General features: G+C 40.5%; 1 protein-coding gene across 1 annotated transcript in view; it reads right to left on the bottom strand.

Annotated features, from left to right (window-relative positions):
- Window positions 1–20,443, bottom strand: part of cngb1a (cyclic nucleotide gated channel subunit beta 1a) — a 105,489-nt gene that overhangs the window by 42,151 nt on the left and 42,895 nt on the right. Inside the window, exons 18-27 of the mRNA XM_055648642.1 lie at window positions 16,517–16,667; window positions 14,265–14,306; window positions 12,411–12,464; window positions 11,363–11,416; window positions 11,013–11,066; window positions 9,520–9,573; window positions 8,405–8,458; window positions 7,255–7,308; window positions 4,570–4,684; window positions 1,159–1,189 (exon numbers count right to left, since the gene is read on the bottom strand). Of these exons, the coding sequence (XP_055504617.1) occupies window positions 1,159–1,189; window positions 4,570–4,684; window positions 7,255–7,308; window positions 8,405–8,458; window positions 9,520–9,573; window positions 11,013–11,066; window positions 11,363–11,416; window positions 12,411–12,464; window positions 14,265–14,306; window positions 16,517–16,667 (663 nt within the window). The remainder of the gene's footprint in view (window positions 1–1,158; window positions 1,190–4,569; window positions 4,685–7,254; window positions 7,309–8,404; window positions 8,459–9,519; window positions 9,574–11,012; window positions 11,067–11,362; window positions 11,417–12,410; window positions 12,465–14,264; window positions 14,307–16,516; window positions 16,668–20,443) is intronic.

The raw sequence follows: 20,443 nt of genomic DNA, 5'->3' as shown, positions 1-20,443 counted from the left end.
CACAAAATATAAAACAATTGTATTTAAAATGATGTATTGTAGAGCAACGAATAGAGTTTTTAATATGGGTTAACTTGCTCAAAATAGACTGGCTATCAAAGGTAAAAATACGGTCTAATTTCTCCTCTTTTAAAAATCGTAAAGATCCCATTTTCCAAAAATCTGCACATCAGCAGCATTTTATAACATGTTTTTATATTCACTGTTTATTACTTTGCATTAAAAAAATAATTGATATATTTTCAAATGACAACCCAGTGGACTTTTATTATTTCTGTTAAATGGATTTATTTCAATATAGGAAATAAAACTCTCATGTTGGCAACCTAATTTATAAATTACTGAAAATGATTTATTAAAAAGATTATACTGAAAATATGCATAATTTCATTGATGATACAGTGGGTTATTAAACAAAATATTTGTTTATATTTGAAAGATTTTAAAAAACAACATTAATTCTCTGACACAAGATGAAAGGGATTGATTTTCACAGTTTCCTCAATGGTCTGCATTAACAATGGTCCAATTAACATTATCTCTCCGTGCTGATTACTTTGGTTCCATATTTCAGGGCAAGGTTGGCCACTACCTTGGTACTTTTCAAACAAGTTGAAAAGAATGTGGTAACTCGATTTGCATTGTATGTAATTGCGATTAGATTTCTTCCAGCTTTGCTTTAGTTCATAAAAGGACAATTACAGTGGAGACTCCAGCCCAATCTCCTGGATCAAATATGAACTTTACAGATTTTACAGTATTTTAATTGGGGTGAGAGGATATTGAAGTAAATAAACAAGGCAGATATAAAATCAGAAGATGAAATAAAGACAGAGAATCCAAAAAAACATTAACCTACCCTGCAGCATTTCCTGTTTTTTTTCTTTTGCTGTTTTTAATTTGGATGTCCAGTAACAGAAATGCAATGAATTTTATCTTTTATTTCTAAAATTAGATGCTGTCCAGTTTAAATGTCCAGAGGAAAATATGTATTCCAAGCACCTGTTGCAGCAAAATGATAATAGAACAATTCCTATGCCATTAAGACTAATCTTACCCCATGGCGTAGAAAGGCACATTGGCCATACATAACTGATGAAATCATTAATAACTTCAATGACCCTTTGCACAAAGTGTGGACGTATTAAATACACTTACGTTCTTGTTCCAACTCAGTCTTCAGAACTTCCTGATTTGCAACATAAAATGAAAAACAATGAAAAAATTAATATTTCGACAATAGGTGCAGGAATAGGCCATTCGGCCCTTCGAGCCGAATTTGAGTGTTTAAAGGTGCAGTTTCTTCACAGACATTGACTTCAATTTCTTTCATTTATTATAGATAGAATTAATATGTTTAAGTGGCATTTTGACAGACCATTAACTAGTCAAAGAAGGATGTGACCGTGATGTGGGCAAATGGGATTAGTTCAGATGGGTAAAACTTTGGCATATATGTGATGGGCCAAAGAATCAATACTGTACAACTTGATAACTCTATTTAAAACTAGACTAAGTGGGTCCCAGCATCACACAGGAGGGCTGGTCATCCAACGCAATATTCCACCTCTCCACCAATTCTAATATTGGTGGCCAGTTGTGGGGGTGGGGGGGGGGGGGGGGGGGGGGGCTTTCTGGGGGGGGGGGGGGGGGGGGGGCTTTCTGGGGCACTAGTAGATAGGTTTTGTGGGCTGAAGGGACTGGTTTCCAGAGGGCTAGTATGCAAATTGTGCGCCAAATGGATTCTTGGGCTGGCGTCTCAGTCAATCAAGCCTGTTGTGCTGGCAACTCACTCACGCACGGCTGGTGGGCTGGTAGTTGACTCACAGCTAATCTTTGAAATTCTATTTCAAGCAGGGGATAAGGCCACCAAATTCAAGTGCAGTTTCTTACCACTTCTAGCAGGGTGCAAGGCCACCAAATTCAAGTTCAGTTTCATACCATTTTAAGTAGGGTGCAAATCCACTAAAGACAGCGAGTCATGACCTCTCCCTCCTCCATCTTGCAGAGACTGAGCCACACCCACATTTCCGGGTTTTATAACTCCCCCCCCCCACCCCACACCACCGGATAAGGTGTGGCTTTCATGGAGTGATTGACAGGAGAGAGATTCACAACATTCTTTAAAAAACTAATAACACTTTTATTTTTCATTGATGGGAAGAATTCTCTGCACCTGCTCAGGGGGACTGAGTAAGATGGCCAAAAATCACAACCATAAGTGGTAGCGTTTTATCTAAAATCAATATACAGTGCAAACAGGAAGTAAGTGCATTTACAGTAGTGCCTTTTAACTTCAAGCCAATGCACCCAAGCCACCATTTGCAGTAAGTAATGCATTTTAACTTCAAGCCATTGCACCCAAGTAACCATCTGCAATAAGTAGTGCCTTTCAACTTCAAGCCACACCCAAGCCACCATTTGCAGTAAGTAGTGCCTTTCAACTTCAAGACAAAGCTCCCAAGCCACCATTTGCAGTAATTAGTGCCTTTCAACTTCAAGCCACCATTTGCAGTAAGTGGTGTCTTTCAACTTCAAGCCACACCCAAGCCATCATTTGCAGGTAGTGCCTTTCAACTTCAAAGCTCCCAAGCCACCATTTGCAGTCAGTAGTGCCTTTCAACTTCATGCCACCATTTGCAGTAAGTAGTGCCTTTCAATTTCAAGACACACCCAAGCCAACCGGGGGGGGGTGGGGGGTGCGGGCTAGTATGAACCATTTTAGAACCAATAGACATTTATTTTGCAAGCTTTAGAACCAATAAATATTTTTTTGCAGGCTTTAGAACCAATAGACATTTTATTGCAAGCTTTAGAACCAATAGACATATTTTGAAAGATTTAGAACCAATAGAGGCACTTTTGCAAGCTTTAGAACCAATATACACATTCTGCAAGCATTTTAGAACCACTAAGGGCACTTACATTTGAGTAGACATGTGTTCAGTGTTATTCACAGCTCAGAGAAACGTGACCCTCTGACTTCCTCCATCTTGAAGAGACTGTGTGGCACACCACTTCCTGGTTTTATAGTCCCTCCCCCTGCCGCCAGCAGGGGCAGCAGAGAGAATGGGGAATTTTGTAAAAAAACATTAATATCTCTGTCATTTCTAATCGACGGAAAAAATCCTCTGCACACATGCAGCGGAGGGGGGCTCTGAGCAAGGTGGCCAAAAATAATGGCCGTAGGTGGCGGCGTTCTCTCAGAAATCGCAGCACAGATGGCCAAAACCGGTCAAGAACAGACTTTTAGTAATATATAGATTAAATGGTACATACACTTTTAAGTATTATTTTGTTTTTGTGTATGTATATGTCCATGTGTATATCAGTATGTGCATGCTTGTGTGCATCAATGTGTGTGTGCATTGTGCACACATGCACGAGTCATGTAGAATTATAGTAATTTAAACTCTGGAGTTAATTTATTTAGGGTAGACAAAAATAAATACTAACCAGTTCAATCTCATTTCCAAGGTCGATGTCTGCAGCCTTGTAGATTATGGCATACCCATTTTTCATCTAAATACTTTTCACATGTGGTGAGTTTAGATGCGTGTTTCTCTGTTTGAAAGAAACATCTCTATTCTACTCAATCTTTCTAAATAAATAATATTCTCCAGTTCTGGTTATATTCTTGTCAACTTCTTCTGCACCTATTCTGGTGGTGGAACAAATTAACTGTAATCTGGTGACAGGAATTGTAGATAGTTCTCTAGCTGTCCCTTAAACACTCATTGTTGTTCAAGTAAGACATCCTTTCCCTATTCCATGGTCAATAAAAGGAGAGTGGCCCACGTGCCTTCTTTGTCTATCTGTCCCTCTACCTTGAAAATTCTGTGGTCATGACCTCTGAAGTTCCTCTATTCTCAAGATGTTAGCATTTATTTTGTATTTTTCTTGTCTTTTTGCTTTTCCAAAATGCATTACGTTATACTCCACAGAATGAGTCACTCTCACACTCTGCTAATTATTCCATGCAATTTACAGCTTTCTTCCTCGCAACAATTGGGTAGATGTTCATACTATCTACAAATTTATTAATGGTGACACCCAAGCAGGTAGTATATTGACATGTTTTATTACCACCATAGATTGGCCATGGCCATAATACCACATCTGAAAGATTGCACTTTGGTGGCATTTCAAAGTATCAGACAATATCCCAAAGTACCAGGTTAGAGTCTTATAGTCAAGTCAAATGGTTACTTAGGTCACGGAGTGAAACTTGAGTTCACAGCCTTAAGAATTGAATGTGCTACCAAATGCATCACAATTGCTCTTCAAAGGTTTCAAAGGTCTTTTATTGTCACGTGTACCAATTTACATACAGTGATATGCCCTTTTGAAAGATACTGGACTAGCTGACATATTTTAACATTATGTCCTTCTCAGATGTAATTGAATTTTCTTGCCATCATTTTGTTTGGTTTAAAAATAGTCTTGCAATTTGTTGTAGATAAATTATGAGATCCATTAATATGACTGACAAATGATTGTTTCTACAAACTACAATTATTTCAATCCAACAGGTGTATGCTATGGGACGATTATCCTGCAACCTATTACCTCTTGTTCGGGACTAGTTTCAACAGCTTGTATTAATTGATCTTCTGTAGTTTCTTCATTACATCCTGCCTGTACAGTCTGGTCGATCCCCTCAGGGCAGATGGTATCCAAGTTACTGCAAAGCAGAAGAGGCAGAGGCTTTAATATTCCAGCTTTAGAGTTTAGGCTGTGAGCATCACTAAGAAGGACAGACCCATAGGGAGATTTCTGCTTATGTGACAGCCCAGGTAGATAAGTGATTGGATAGTTAATGTGTGAGCTAACTTGATCTCCTTTTGTTTGGTTACAGAAACATTGAAATTGGTGCTCGGGGAGGAACTTTCCAGAGTTACTCCCTTGTTAAAACTGGTTCCAGATAGCTCCCCCCACTCCTAAGGCCCCGGGGATAGGAAGTGGCCGGTCCAGGGACGTGGACCAGGGCAATTGGTCGTTGTATGAATTGGCGGAGACCTCCTGATCCAAGTCTAACTCCCACTCGGGAGGTTGGGTGGAGGGCGCATAAAAGGAACTGATTGGAAAGGCAAAGGTGAGAGTGGAGGAGGGAGAATTAGTCTGCTAAATTAAAATTGCGCCGAGCATTTATTTCCACGTAAGCATGATGCCTCTCCAAATCTGGGATGGATCTTCATCTTGTGCGGGGATTAAACTGGATTTACAAATCTTAGTCGAGTGACAGAAACCACTTGCTTTTCATTCGCGCAAATTTAAAATGGATGAACCTTATAATCGGCAGAATATGCGAAACATTACTCTGAACCCACCATAGAAAGAAAACACCCCGCGGCTGGAAAATCACTTCGCTACAATGCTTTGTGAAGCCAAACGTTTCCTCACAAACAAAAAGCTTCTACTACGAGACATGGAATTTTCGGCTGAGGGGTGCGTAATCTGCATTACCGTCCTCCCGCGAATGCAAGGATTGGTGCCCTCACTCACCAGAGAAGTGGGTCCCTCGGTTGTGTTTGAGTGGATTTTGCTGGGTCAGCACCAGCGCTGCAAGGACAGCTCCAGCCCGGCTCTCGTTGCCAGGACACCGACGCGAGCGCTGCGAGTTGCTAGGGAACAGCATGAGGCTCGCGAGATGGACTGACATGCAGGTACTGTACCTGCCTTGGATTATGCAGATGCTGCATTAACCATCTGTTCCAGCTTTTGCACAGAAACACATTGCAAACCTGCACCAATTCCAACCTGTACCTTTTACACCTACACCTATTACACCTTTCACTGTCCCCAACTCAAGTTTTTGACAGGGAGATTCAAAACCTGTCATCATCGGGCAATTAAAACACAACGCACCATCACAAAGCAATCTATCGAACTATTTGCTGCTCCACAAAAACAGCTCCCAGAAATTATCAATAAATCCAGAGGTAACGAGTGCAGGAAAATTAAAGATGAAAAAGGTTTATGACGGTTGGTTGTGGAGGCCAAGTCAATGGAGATTGACAGATTCGTGATTGGTAAGAGTGTCAGGGGTTATGGGGAGAAGGCAGGAGAACGGGGTTATGAGGGAATGATAGATCAGCCATGATTGAATGGCGGTGTAGACTTGATGTGCCGGCATGGCCTAATTCTGCTCCGAGAACATAACATTCATCTAGCCCTGGGCGTGTAACATCAATCACTCGCAGGGTTATTCCCACTCAATGATCTCTCAATTTTTTTTAATTATCTTGCAATCTCAATGAATGCCAGACTTTGTCACACAGATAAACTATCCCCCTTCAGCCTCCAACCTTCTCACTCGCCATTCTCTCACGCACACTTTCTCTTATTTCAAACAATAAACTTTATTCATGATAAAAAATATGTACAAAACAAAAATTGTGCAAAAACCCTTCATGCATTCTCAGTGTCTAGATATTCAACAGTTCGTACTCAGTTATGTTCAGACCTATCTTTAAAGAAAACAATCTTGCCACTCATATGGTCACCTGGGGTGATATCCCTTCCCTTGTTTGAGGGGTGTCCCGAACAGACTCTGCCAGCAGCGAAAGGACCCTCGACGTTTGCACTTTCCTCATTGAGCAAAAACATATGTGGAGCTTCGATCACCGGCTGCGGGAGCTTTGATCGCCCCGACTATGGATGGTTTGACTGCCCTGACCGTGGGAGAACAAGAGGAGGCAGATTGAACTTTATTGCCTTCCATCACAGTGAGGAATGTGGAATCCACTGTGATGGATGTTTATGTTAACTTTTATGTGGTTGTGTGTCTTGTTGCTTTTCACTTAGTACGGCTGTACGATAACTCAAATTTCACTGTACCTTAATTGGTACATGTGACAATAAGCTGACCTTGAAACCTTGCCTTCCAAAGTGTCTCTAGTCTTAAATGGCACTATCGTGGAATAAACTCCATCTGCCATTTTTCCATAATTTCTGTAGCTGATCTATATCCCACTGTATACTTTGACAGCCTTCCTCCAAAGCTACAGATTCCATACAAAACTTCAGGTGTGTTTAAAGGAGTCAACCAGAAATTTGGTCCAACATACTTACATTGCAAATATAAATAGCTTCAATTCTATCAGTTCGACCCTCTCTTATCTCCATCACCACCTCATGCTTTACACCTGCTAATTAATCTAGTTTATTATTTTAGGACTCCATTTAAGCCCTTTCTTCTCACAACTTTTTCTCCAGCTATATATTCGATAGGAAGTAAGCAGAAGGACTCACGGAATTGGTGGCAGGTCTTCATTGCTCAGAGCTTCATCAGTCACCGGTGTTTGCCTGAAGGACAAGAAATGTCATCAAACTCATAGAACCCAGTAAATTCTCATAAAATCAGCAAAATAACAGGGAACATTTTCCTCTATTGAAAAAGTATTTTAGGCTTTAACTATGAATTAAACAGTGGCCCAAAATGATTAACTTTGAATTGTCTACTGGACATTCAGAACTGGATGATTTATTACAATGAGAGGATTCAGTTTCTCCCACTATCTCACTTTACATAGGTTTCTGGAATTATCTCTGAGTTGTGAATTATGAAGAGAAATAATCATATTTCTTTCAATTTAATATAAAAACAATTTTGGGTTCCTGGTTACTAATACAAAGATGCTTCTTAAAAAAACGTGTCCATGCACCAGAACATTTTTTGTGAAATGTTCAATGTTTGTAGTAGAGATTTTGGCAAATGGGATTTCAGTTCAGATGTAACTTCCACCTCACCTGACAGAAGTCAAAAGCTGCAGAGATACTGGTACCAATATTCAATAGCTACAGAAAGCTGCAAGGGTTGTAATGATTGTCATGATGGAACGAAAAAACAAAGAGGAGATTACCTTCACTCACAAGAGGTAGGCCAGCCAAAAAACTAAGCAGACACTTGGCCTCCACAGTCCATGTTATCTATGTGACAATCTCACTGCAATCCCAATCTTCTAATCTACCTCATTGCAACTCTACACAGTTTTTCACCATATCGTGACATATGTGACAATAATAAATGAAATTTGAAACATATGATTATTAAGGGTTTGGACACGCTATAGGCAGGAAACATGTTCCCCATGTTGGGGGAGTCCAGAATCAGGGGCCACTGTTTAAGAATAAGGGATAAGCCATTTAGAAAGGAGATGAGGAAACACATTAACACACAGAGAGTTGAGAATGTGGAATTCTCTGTCTCAGAGGGCAGTGGAGGGCTCTTAAAGATAGCGGAGTCAGGGGATATGGGGAGAAGGCAGGAACGGGGTACTGATTGGGGATGATTACATTGAATGGCGGTGCTGGCTCGAAGGGCCGAATGGCCTACTCCTGCATCTATTGTTTATTGTCTATTGTCTATACCAATATCCCTGGAAGAAACTGAAGCACTTACTCCACAATCGAGTGATCCTCATCTTCCTCGGTTCCTTCATCCAACAGGATTGGCCTAACAGATAAAAGGTATAAAACTGAGTAGCAACACTATGCCAGGTTCTATGAATATAGACATGACCAAAATTGGAAATTCCCCACACAGAGGTATAGTTGACCTGTGTTCCAAATTATTTTAAATGATTTGGGGTAATATTCCGACATGGATAGAGGATTAATTCGAGTGCAGTAATTGCAAATCCTTTCAGGTTGATTAGTTGCATCAAAGACAAATCCTCGGATCTCAATCATTTACAATCCTTATTAATGACAGATAAATGGGCTGATTTTATTGAGGCAGTCACAAAGAGTTGTAGCCATACAGCATGGAAACAGGCCCATCGGCCCAATTTGTCCATACTAACCAAGATGCCCAAGCTATACTAATCCCATCTGCCCGCGTTTGGCCCATTTTCTTCTAAACTTTTCCAATCCATGTATCTGCCCAAATGTTTTTTAAATAGTTAAAATAGTGTTTTAAAATGTGTTTCACCTCAACTACTTCCTCCGGCAGTTACTTCCATATACCCACCACCCCCAGTGTGGAGAAAAGTTGCCCATCAGGCTCCTATTAAATCTTCCCCTCTCACCTTAAACCTACATCCTCTGGTTCTTGATTCCTCTTCTCTGGGTAAATGTCTCTGTACATTCATTCTGTCTATTCACCGCATGATCGCCCCTCATGCACTCCCACATTCACATGCTGCCGTCCTCCCCTTTGTCCTGCCATTATCAGGCTTCTGAACAGTCCTTTCATAAGTTAGGATACTGTGTGATAAATCTCTACCCCATTGTGGACATTGGACTTTGTCGAAGAAATTGATGCGCTACAATGTGCTACAATCCTGAGAACTATTCTGCTCCCTGTATCTTCCACCTTGCTCTACCTTTTGAACTGAGTGTGTCTATGTATGGTATATATGATCTGTTGGAATTGCATGCAAAACAAAGCTTTTCACTCTACCCCAGTACATGTCACAATAATGAATCAAAACCTAACCCCTCATCCTCACTGCCTTGCCATTCATTAGGGATGGGCTTCATTCCTTCCTAACAGAAGGAAGATGACAAACTCACTCCACGGCTGCGGGATCCTCATTCCCTTCGGCTGCTTCACACACATTTTCCGGTCTGAATAAGACAAAAACAAAATACCAGTCATTGATCACTGTGGACTCCCGTGAGTGAGGGAAAGGTTCAATTTGGCTCCTGTACCAACAAGGATAAGGTTTTGGAAGAGTTTAATGACCAAAGCACAGTCAGCAGAGTTGAAGCAAAAAGTGAGTATGCTTCAAACACTGACCAGGACAGGCAGCAACTGTTGATGGAATCAATGTTTCAGGTGATCTTTCACATTGGTTGATGGTTGACCCTTGTCTCAGTTATTGCCGCCGTCTCATGTTCCTTTGAAATGCTTGTGTTTACAACTCACAAATCTATTAACTGCACTTGCAATCATGCCGTCCAAACCTCATTTGGATATTTTCATCATTTAGGCGCATCCTAATTCAACATTATTTCTAACACTCCCCTTTGCACTTTCCTCCTATTTAGTTAAGTGTCCATGTTGGTACCTAATGCCCTGCAAAATTAGTTTAAACTTTCCCAAATAATATTAACAAGAGATATTGGTCACAGCTCAGTTCAGATGCAGATCATCAACTTGATCAGCACACCTCTATCATTAAAATGTCTGCAGGGCCCAGGAATCAAACATTTCGCCTTCTGTTCATTTTTAGGATGGGGGACTTTCTTGCAAGACAAGTATTTATTAACCAACTCTCATTGCCTTCCAAAAGGTTTGGTAATCCGTCTCCTTGAACTGCTGTAGTCTTTCTTATGAAGTTACTTCCACAATGCTATTGAGCAGACAGGTCCAAGATTTGGATGAGGCTGCAATGAACTGTAAACGCTGGTGGCAGGATCTTAACGCTCGTCCTTTCTCCATTGTTGGTCCCAACACGGACCATGACTTCTGGCTATTGTCATTTCCACCACAGAATTCTGGTACCACTGTCACGAGTTATCATGTAATTCGCACATTAGTGGCAGCACACTGTCACTCTATCCCCATGACAGTGAATCTGCCTGCAGTCCTGCCCTTGACTGTACCCAGTCTTATTCCTTATTTGAGTGTATTTGCCAATACAGCAACAATCTTATAAAGTGCTCCTCACAATCTTTTTGGGCTGGAGCCAAATTGATGAGAATTGCCACATAGGTTAGTTTAGTAACTGCTTGTTATTATCATCCTCAGAGAAATCATAACTTATGGATAATGTGCCAGAACATATTTATCCTGGTGCTCCCTACAATATCTCATTAAAAGGAAAGATCTACCAGAGATAGTAGATAAATGGAATTAGGATCATGCTGAATGACTGTTGCTAAAAAACAACCTGGATTCCTATTTTTCCTTCTGACTGGCATCCTTTCTTCTTGATATATTCATATTGCCTTTATTCTCCACTCCTGATCTTTAATCCCACTACCTCCAACATTCATTTTACAGCTCTGCTGCCCTATCAGTCGCTCAACTCCCCTCAATAAAAAGAATGTGAATGACTCACTCTGCTGCTGGTGTATCCTCACAGCTGTCGGTTTCTTCACACATCTGCACCGGTCTAATAGATAGAGCAAAGAGAAATAAACAGCTGCAGAGCACAAGGGACAAAAAGCTGTGGGGGTTGGGAGTGGTGCCTCTTGTTGGGAATTTCAGCTGCCTGATCCTGGTAAAATGTCCACAGACAAATGGAAACAGCAGTAACGTTTATGCCAATAGTGGGTGTGCCCCAGTTGGTAGTGGATTTGGGAATTGTTTGTGACCATTATGTGGATAATATGTAGTAATTATCACATCCTTCTTCCCCCAGCTCTTCTCCCCATCACCTCTCTCTGGGAAAGAAGGGCGGGAACTTACCCTGTCAATTGCAGTTCTTCATCGCTTTCGATTTCCTCACACAGCAAAACTGGGCTGATGGTTAAATAATGCAAGCAATAAGTAGAAGCAGTAAAATGTAGAAATAAGGAACTACAGATGCTGGTTTAATAAAAAAGACACAAAGTTATGGAGTAACTCAACTTGTCAGGCAGCATCTCTGGAGAACATGAATAGGTAACTTTTCACATCAGGACCCTTTTTCGGACTGAATGTGGGGGTCGGGGGTGGGGGGGGGAGAAAGCTGGAAGAGATGAGGGGCAGGACAAAGCTTGGCAGGTAATAGATAGATGAGGCCCCAGGTCGAATAAGGATAGACTTTCCCGGTCCTCACCTTTCAGAACTATGGGACATAGAGAGTACAACTACAGAACACAGAGAGCACAACTATGCGATACAGGAGACGTGAGTGAAGGATCCATCTATGACTGCAGGAGGGAAAGCCATGTTTACCAAAACAGAGAACATCTCGGATGTCCTAGAATGGAAAGCCTCATCTTCGGAGAAAAGATGCGGTGGAGGCAGAGAAATGGAGAGTAGCAGCAGGTTGCCTGCTTGGCTAATCCTGCGCAAGTGTGCACATGGCCAATAGACTCTTCATTCACGGAGCTGTTGTCTATGTCATTGTGCAGACACAAACAAACTACTGTGAGTGGTAATGAACAGCTCAAGGAAACTTCATCTGCCCAACAAATTGATGCAAACAAACATGAAGACACAACGGTTTCAAAACTGCACTTGGGGTTAACTGAGTTACACTAAAAGTTTTTTGGAGCAGAAATGTAGAAATGTTAATGTTAATATTTCTGGCATTTTGCATTGTGATTAAACTGTGCAGTGGAGCAGCTGCGTCAGGGCATTCCAAGGGGTTTACGATGAATGAAGCATTGTTGAAGTGTTTTAATCTGGGAAAAGCAGCAGGAAATTCATCTCTGAAATGTTTGTTTCTCATTTCATTGGAACTATTAAATGGATTCTATGTCATCTCATTGTTGAATTTGTTCAGATACATTGGATGTGAGGAACTTACTTTTCATTGGGTGGATCCTCACTCCTCCCTGTTTCTTCACACACTTGCACAGGTCTGTCAGACAAAGTAAGACACGGTAAAATCAATAGTTCATTGCATTTATCAGGTAATTTGCAATATCCCTCGGCTATGGATGAGGTAGTATCTACTGTTAGCTCATTTTATATGATCTCAAGTTGCGCATCTTTTATTCCAGTGACATGGATTATTTTAGCAGAGCTAGTTGAACTAGTTTCAGAGTGTCAGCCCAGCTCAATGGCTCCATTCATCAAGATATGGGTTTAAGACCCACTCCCAAGATTTGAGTGTACAATTTACATTTCCACTTCACTGCAGTACTTCAAGTATGTTGGGTTGTTGGAGGTGCCTTCCCTCGGATGTTAAACTGAGTTATAAATTATCTATTTGGGTGAATTTTAAAGATCTCATAACATTATTTGAATAGTCACAATATTCTTATCAAGCTTCCTCTCTATCAACAGAAGTGCACTGTTTTTCATCTCAATGTACTCTTGGTTTAGGATGGTTTGCTGTATTTATTAAGATGGAACAGACGCGATATTTTACATCATTCCCCGTAATTCACTCAGTGTTAAGTCCATGATGTGACACTGCAAAACGCAACATTTTCTTGACCAGAATACTTAGCTATGACAAGGGCGTAATATAGAAGGAACATAGAAGGAAGCCAGTTCCTGGAGATCTAACCTATTTGCCCACTCCCCCTCTCCTCAGTTATCATATGAATTGAGTTTTTTTAATAAACCAGTGATAAAGCAGTTGGGTTTATCTCACATCTGTCCATAATTCTTCATACCCAGAGGTGGTCTCAGAGCACTCCACATTCAATGAGTTAATTCTTAAAAGACAGGAATTATCACAGCCAATTTACACATATCAAAATCTCACAAGAAATTTGAGAAATTATCCAATAAACTGAATGTTAAAATGTTGGTTGCTGCATAATAATCAGTCAGGGTGTTACGAGAAGTGTCCTGACCTAATACCAAGGGACCTTTTACATTTGCAGGTGGGTCTTAGTGTACTGTGACACTACAAATACAGTGGAGAGGAATGTGTCAGGAGAGGATTAACTGGAGCAGGATATAAGCAGGGTATCTGTTCGTTTATTTCACTGGTGCAGCAGTAAAGTTGCTGCCTTACAGCGTCAGAGACTCGGGTTCGATCCTGACTATCGGCCCTGTCTGTATGGAGTTTGTACATTCACCCTGTAACTGCATGGGTTTTCTCCAGTTACCTCCCACATTCCAAAGACATACAGTTTGTAGGTTAATTGATATCTGTAATTTGTCGCTATCGTGCAGGATAGAACTAATGTACAGATGATCGTTGGTCAGTGCGGACACGGAGAGTCAAAAGGCCTATTTCCTCGCTGTATCTGTAAACTAAACTAAATTAATCCCCAGAACCTAGAGTGATCATCAATTATTAATATAAATTCAACTTAAGAACATTAAACATGTGTGGGTAATGGTGTTCATTAATCTACTGGATTGTTGTTAAAAACCCCATTTAGTTCTTCTCTACTACTTTTAAAGGAAGAGAATTGTCGGCCACTGCTTATGGTGGCCTACGCAGGCCAAAATCAATCTTGCTCTTAACTTCCTGTTAAAATAGCAGTGGTCACAAGCTTGGTTGGTGGTGACAAGGGAGGCTTGTCCAGCTGCTGCAGTGAACCATGTAGAGGGTGCACTCCACAGCATGCCCAATGGCTATTCCTGGACAACATTACTGGCTTGAGAGGATGAGTGAGTGTCTCTTGTGCCTACATTCCACTGTGATTGACCTGTATAAAGTCACTTCCCTGTTTTGGCACCACTCATGAACACTTACTCTGCATCCCCTTCTGGTTCCTCCGTGATATTCCACAGCTGGCTGCACAAATACAAACTCCATTTTATAATACAATTGACATTAGACAGACACAAGCAGAAACAACTTAAACATCGTATTCCCTTCATTTAATGTAAACAATTGTTCCAAGAATAAGCAAGGAATGGAATTACAAATTAATTTCCAAGTTGACTGTTAACATATGTAACTTCTGTTGCTTAGCAAGCTGAGGAAAGTTTTACAAAGAAAAAATCCCTGACTTTCAAACACAGGCCATAATCATTGAATTTTCCAGGAAAAGGTTCAGTTACACTGCTGTACACCGCAAGCCACGGCCTGGACTCTGTTCTGGATGTGACTGAAGTTCCAATGGCCACAGGCCATTGTAAATGGCAATCCTTAGAGCCACATATGGAGACATTGCAGATGGATGCCCAGACTCATTGCCCACTGTCTAAAATTCTTGACATGACACCCACAATTGGTCCAGGTAGTGACGTCCTCTAGCGTCACCTTCACAAACAAAACCTTCCACATGAAACCCACATTAATTACCAAAGTGACACATATTATTACGATTGATTAATAACTTGCTTTCTCTAACGTTCTATTGCACTTTATTTCACACCCTTTCTCACGATAACTCTGGCCCTATCTGTGACAGTAATGATAATTATATAACAAGGAAGAGCACAGCTCAAGGAAACGTTGGTTCCTTAGAGGATGAGACTGCGGAATTGATAATGGAAAATAGAGGAATGACAAAGATACAATATATTTATTTTGGATTCTGGATATTTTAATCTATGGGCTAATGAGGGGGAGGAACTTAAAACAGTCTTTATTACCAGGCAAAAAGTACTGAGCAAACTCATGGGGTTAAAGTGTCAAGTCCTGCACTTGGCCTGCATCTTAGGGTCTTAAAGTAAGTAAAAATTAGCAAATGTGATGGAGCCGGTGAGATCTAGAAACAGTAGGGAGATGTCGGAGAAGTCCAAGTGAATTGGAGTGCAGGATGGAAATTAGTCATGAAGTTGATGAAGTTAGTGAGTTCTGCATGGGTGCAGGAGGTAGTATCAACGCACGCGTCAATGTGGCAGAGATAGAGTTTGGGGTTTAGGTTTAGAGGGATCTGGGCCAAACATGGGCAAATAGGACCAGCCTAGATGGGCCATGTCGATCGGCATGGGAAGTTGGGCTGAAGTCCAAGAAAGCTGTGCTTGAGGCAATAAATCAGCCAAGTTATTTTTTAATGACAGAGCTGACATAATGGACCAAATGGTGCTTCTGTATCTAATATTTACAGGATGCTTTCTCATCTCCGATACTTTCTCTCTTTGATTGCCAAAAAGGTAGGAGTGAGGGGAGAAACAAAGAAACTAAGGTAATAAGTACTAGAAAATTGCATTCAATCCCTCAGTTCAAACTGTATGTGCTCTATCCCTTAATTCAACACTGAAATTATAACCAGAACAGAAAGTCGGAAGCAAAGCAATGCAACTTCTTGCTGCTCCTGCCTTTTCTTATAATGTAGAGGCCAGTATCCTCTCAACCTAACTGCGTGACAGAATGGGTCAATCAGGACCTTGAGACCATGCTCTGGTGCTTTGTGTCCTCTAATCTGACGATTTGGAATGAACATCTATTCTGGGCAGAACATGCCCACAACATCCTCCAGAGATCCTCCACTAGCATGACTCCCCTCGAATGTCAGCATTGTTTCCAACCTCTACTCTTTCCTGAGCAGGGATAGGAAGTGAGGGTCCCTACTGCCCAGATTTTCATCCGTCGCTGCTGGCGGATTTTGGAGAAAGGCCCATTCTTTCCTCCTGCACTCTGCCTCCCGGGATCATTGCCAGTCCAACCATCAGTGCCGCCCAGCTCCCCTCTTCTGGCTAGATCAAGACTCTCTCCACGAAAGTTCTGCCATTTCGCGTTGAGTCCTTGTATTCTTGTTTTTCAGGATTTTAGTGGAAGCCTTTTTGAGCTTAACTGACTTCTATTTTTTCTCTCTGTTGGGTTACACATCTCTTGATATTGTTACTGTGGACATTCTCTACCAACATTTGAAAGAGACTATTAGGCTTTTAAAGTCCTCATGCTTTGGCCTGTGAGTTGCAATTACTTTTAATCTAAAGACTCAATGTGATGTGACTTCTGATAATAGCCTATTCCACTGTCGCACTTTTAGCAATACTGTGGGATTTAAGTAGTGGTAAGACCTTATTAAAAAAATAGATACAGTACAGTACCTTGAACTCAGCGGTGTCACTTCAATTCTTATGGCTGGTTTTGTGAGTTGCACCTGGGCCTCACACTCACTGGTTTGAGTTTCAGCATCATGGTACTGTGTCTCTTCATCCCAATCAGAATCAACATCTTCCAACACCATCTCCTTTGGAGCTGGAAAAATAAAACTTACTATCATGACATGCAGAGACTTCAACATCCCGGGATCTAATTGACATTACATACTGTATTGCAGGTAAAAGCAATGAGATTAGATGTTGGAATAAACATTATATAGACTGGTTGACATTACATATTATGCAGAGATTAATTAAGGTTACATATTACAGAGACCAACATGAGAAACCCATTACCAATACAGTGAAGGGGATGTTCCTGATTATAACGGCGCATGTCAAGGATAACCTCAAATCATGTCACAGAGGGAGACTTTTTGGCCCATTTTAGCTGTGCTGGCCCTTTAAAATATTCATGCGCACGCCTGGATTGTCACACTTTGCTCTTAACCCGGCAAGTTCTTCATCTTTGAGAGTCACTCCTAATCCCTTATAAAGTTATTTATTATATCATCTTGCTCCACCCTTTCAGGTAGAGAGTCATAGATCTCAACAATTCCAAGCGAAAACAAATTCTTGAAACAACATCCTCCTTTAGCCAACATTATTTAAACCTGTGATCCATGGCTGTTAACCAACCAGAGACAATGCTTTGTCTATGTCCTGCAAATTATGTTTTCTAATCTCTCTTTATACTAATGTCTCTCCCCTTAACAAAAGTGATAGACATTTTTAACAGCTTTTCCTAAACTTATCCTTTTTGATATTTGGACTTAGTTATCTACCTGAGATCTCACCCCAATTATTTATTTCACTCCTTCTTTCTATTTTTATGCCCCAAGTTATAATAATTATGTGTGTTTTTCTCCATGCTATTTATTTTTTTTGAAATCTACAATTATCTTTATCTAATGCATATTATCTGCAAACATCATGTTGTTGCTCCCTACATTGCAATCTGGGTTACCTCCAAAAATTAAGAGAATAATGTACCCAAAACAGACCATGGGTAATAGTTGAGAAAACATCCAACCATCACCATGCTCTCTGATTGAGTCACTCAACCAATTCTGCTAATTCACAGTCCCTTAATTTTAGGGACTTCTGTCTTATTAACAAATCTTATGTGTGGTACTTTGAGAAATTCCTTCTGAAAGTTTCCATTTACATTTACTCTATTAACTTAGTCAATTTTATCTGTTACATCATCAAATTTTTCAATCAAACTGAGCTCACATGATTTGCTTTAATTGATGATGGATTTACTGAACTATGTTGGTTTATCATATTATAGATTATTAATTATTGATCTATTATATTATGGATTGGGTTTATATTACGGATAAGGTTTATTATATTGCGGATTAAATAACTTCTCATCAGCAATATTCAGTAGTCTGGCTTTTACTTACCGATAATTCATTTTTCAGGATCTGGGATTCAGTAGCAACGGCAACCCATTGTTAACTGGCCTTTCCCTTACTGGTTTGAATACTTGAATACTTGACTTTATTGTCACGTGTGACAAGTCACAATGGAATTCTTTGCTTGAAAACCCAAGGTATGCAACTAGTCACCCTTAAAGGGCGCTTACAATGTTACAAAGTTACAAAGTACCCCCGCGCCAGGTCCCCCTTTGTTCTACCCCCCACCCCTTCTCACGGCGGCCCCCCCACACCAGGTCCTCCATTGTCCTTTGTTCTCCCCCCTCCCACATTGCAGTCCCAACACCCCGGATCCCCATTGTTCTTCCCCCTTGTTGGGCCATTTCGGAGGACTCAAAAAAGTTAACCACATTAGTGGGTTTGGAGTCACATCATAAGCTAGACTGGGAAAGGATGGTCATTTCCTACCCCTGTAAGACATCAGTTAACCGGTTGGGTGTTATACAACAATCCAGTAATTTTGTAGAAATCTTTACTGATGATCCTTTAAAATTAATTCCATATTATTAATTAATTATAAATTAAAATTCTTCATCTGCCATGGTAGGATTTAATGTGGAATTCTGAATCCAGCCTGCTTCTTCCTGCTTTATTCCTCACCTGATTCCTGAATATTGGTTTAATATTAATAATCTTCAGCATTTTAGCAAAACTCCAAATTTCAGTGAGAATTGGAAGATCATGACCAATGTGCCTTTTACTATTTCTCCTTCTTTCAGTAGTCTTTTACCACTGGGTTAAGTGATAATAGTAATACTATTCTTATTAGGTCTTCACTGCCCAACACCATACCAAATATAATCTCTCTCCTCTTTTACAGTAACCTTCACATTATTTATTTCCTTTGTGAGGATCGATTCAAGTAATGGTTTGTGACCTTACGATCACCCAGCAATTACATTTTCTGTTGCAACATAGCAACCAAATTTCCACAGTGCTACTCACACAATCAACCACATAATAATGTCATCATTGCTTTAATCTCAATTCGGGGAGTTTAAATTCAAGCAATTAACTGAATCTGGAATGAAAAGCTTTTGGTATTAATGGTGTTTTATACCCAGAAAGAAGTGTTAAAAATGCACGCATGATTTCCGACAAACACTGAATTTATTGTGTAGGAAGGAAATGCAAATGCTGGTTTAAACTGAAGATAGACACAAAATACTGAGTAACTCAGCGGGACAGACAGCTTCTCCGGAGAGAAGGAATGGGTGACGTTTCGGATCAAGATCATTTTGTGCAGCTTTGAACACATTGCTGTGCAGAGATGAGAAAACAGCATCAGTGCTTAAAGGCTCATTCCCATGGCCGCCACACAGCAGCAGTATTCATTATGGCAGCAGGGGAAAGGGATGGATAGAGAGAAATAGCAAAATCCAGATCATTGAGATACCAGCCAGGATGGAAGTCCTGTATATGAATATCAGGAGACCCCAGCACGTGATTGTGCAAGTGCATTTACCATGATGTTGCCTGCATGGGGGAATTTCAGTTATAAGGAGAGATTGAATAGGCTGGATTTACCTTTCCTTGAGCAGATGAGGTAGCTGATTAAGTTATATAAAATTATAAGAGGGGAAAAAGGATAGACAGTAACAATCTGTTTCTTCTAGGAAAGGAGTCTAAAATAAGAGGTGCAGGTATAAAATGGGAGATAGTTTAGAGGGAATAATTTCAGGCAGAGAATGATTGGAACCTGTGAAGGTGTTAGTCAGGTATACTCAACGTTTATGAATCTAGACAAGTACTTGAATCACCAAGGCATTAAAGGTAAAGGACCAAATGTGGATTACTGTTGTAATATTACTGTTGTAATGCAAGTACAATAGTTGGTAAGAAGACTGGACCAAAGAGCCTATTTGCGTGCTGTCCAACTCTCTGACTTTATGTTCGACCCTATAACCCATCATGAGAAGAGGCAACAGCAAGTGGTCACAGTAGTCTCCTCCTACAAATCAGTAATGTGCAAATGTATGTTGCAATCTCAAGATTTGACAGTGTGAACTGCATGTCAGTATTTACATCTGCCACATGGAATTACTGAAAGGTAAGTGTCATTTTATCCACAGTTCTGAGGTCCTAAGTGAGACCCCACTTGTACTTGAATCATCGAGGTATAGATTGTTGCAGCAAGTCAGTGGAGTAATAATTGTGATGTATACAGGATAAATGAGTGTTGTATATGCATGAAGTATATGCACACGATAAGTGTAGATGGAGAGAGTTGAATAAACAAGATACACGCATTTTAGAAGTTCACATATCTTGGTGTTTTATTATATTCCTGGTGCTACATGAGACTTGGAGTCAGAGTCCACGCATGATACAAATTGTAAACAATTTTGTCAGGAACAGATCTTGCACTAAGCAAAACAAACAGCAGACTTCCAGTCAAATCTGAGCACCCTCTGCCAGGTGACAACAT

Source organism: Leucoraja erinacea, chromosome 17, assembly GCF_028641065.1.
Source record: "Leucoraja erinacea ecotype New England chromosome 17, Leri_hhj_1, whole genome shotgun sequence".
Taxonomy (NCBI): Eukaryota; Metazoa; Chordata; class Chondrichthyes; order Rajiformes; family Rajidae; genus Leucoraja; species Leucoraja erinaceus.
This window is presented reverse-complemented; position numbering and strand designations above follow the sequence as displayed.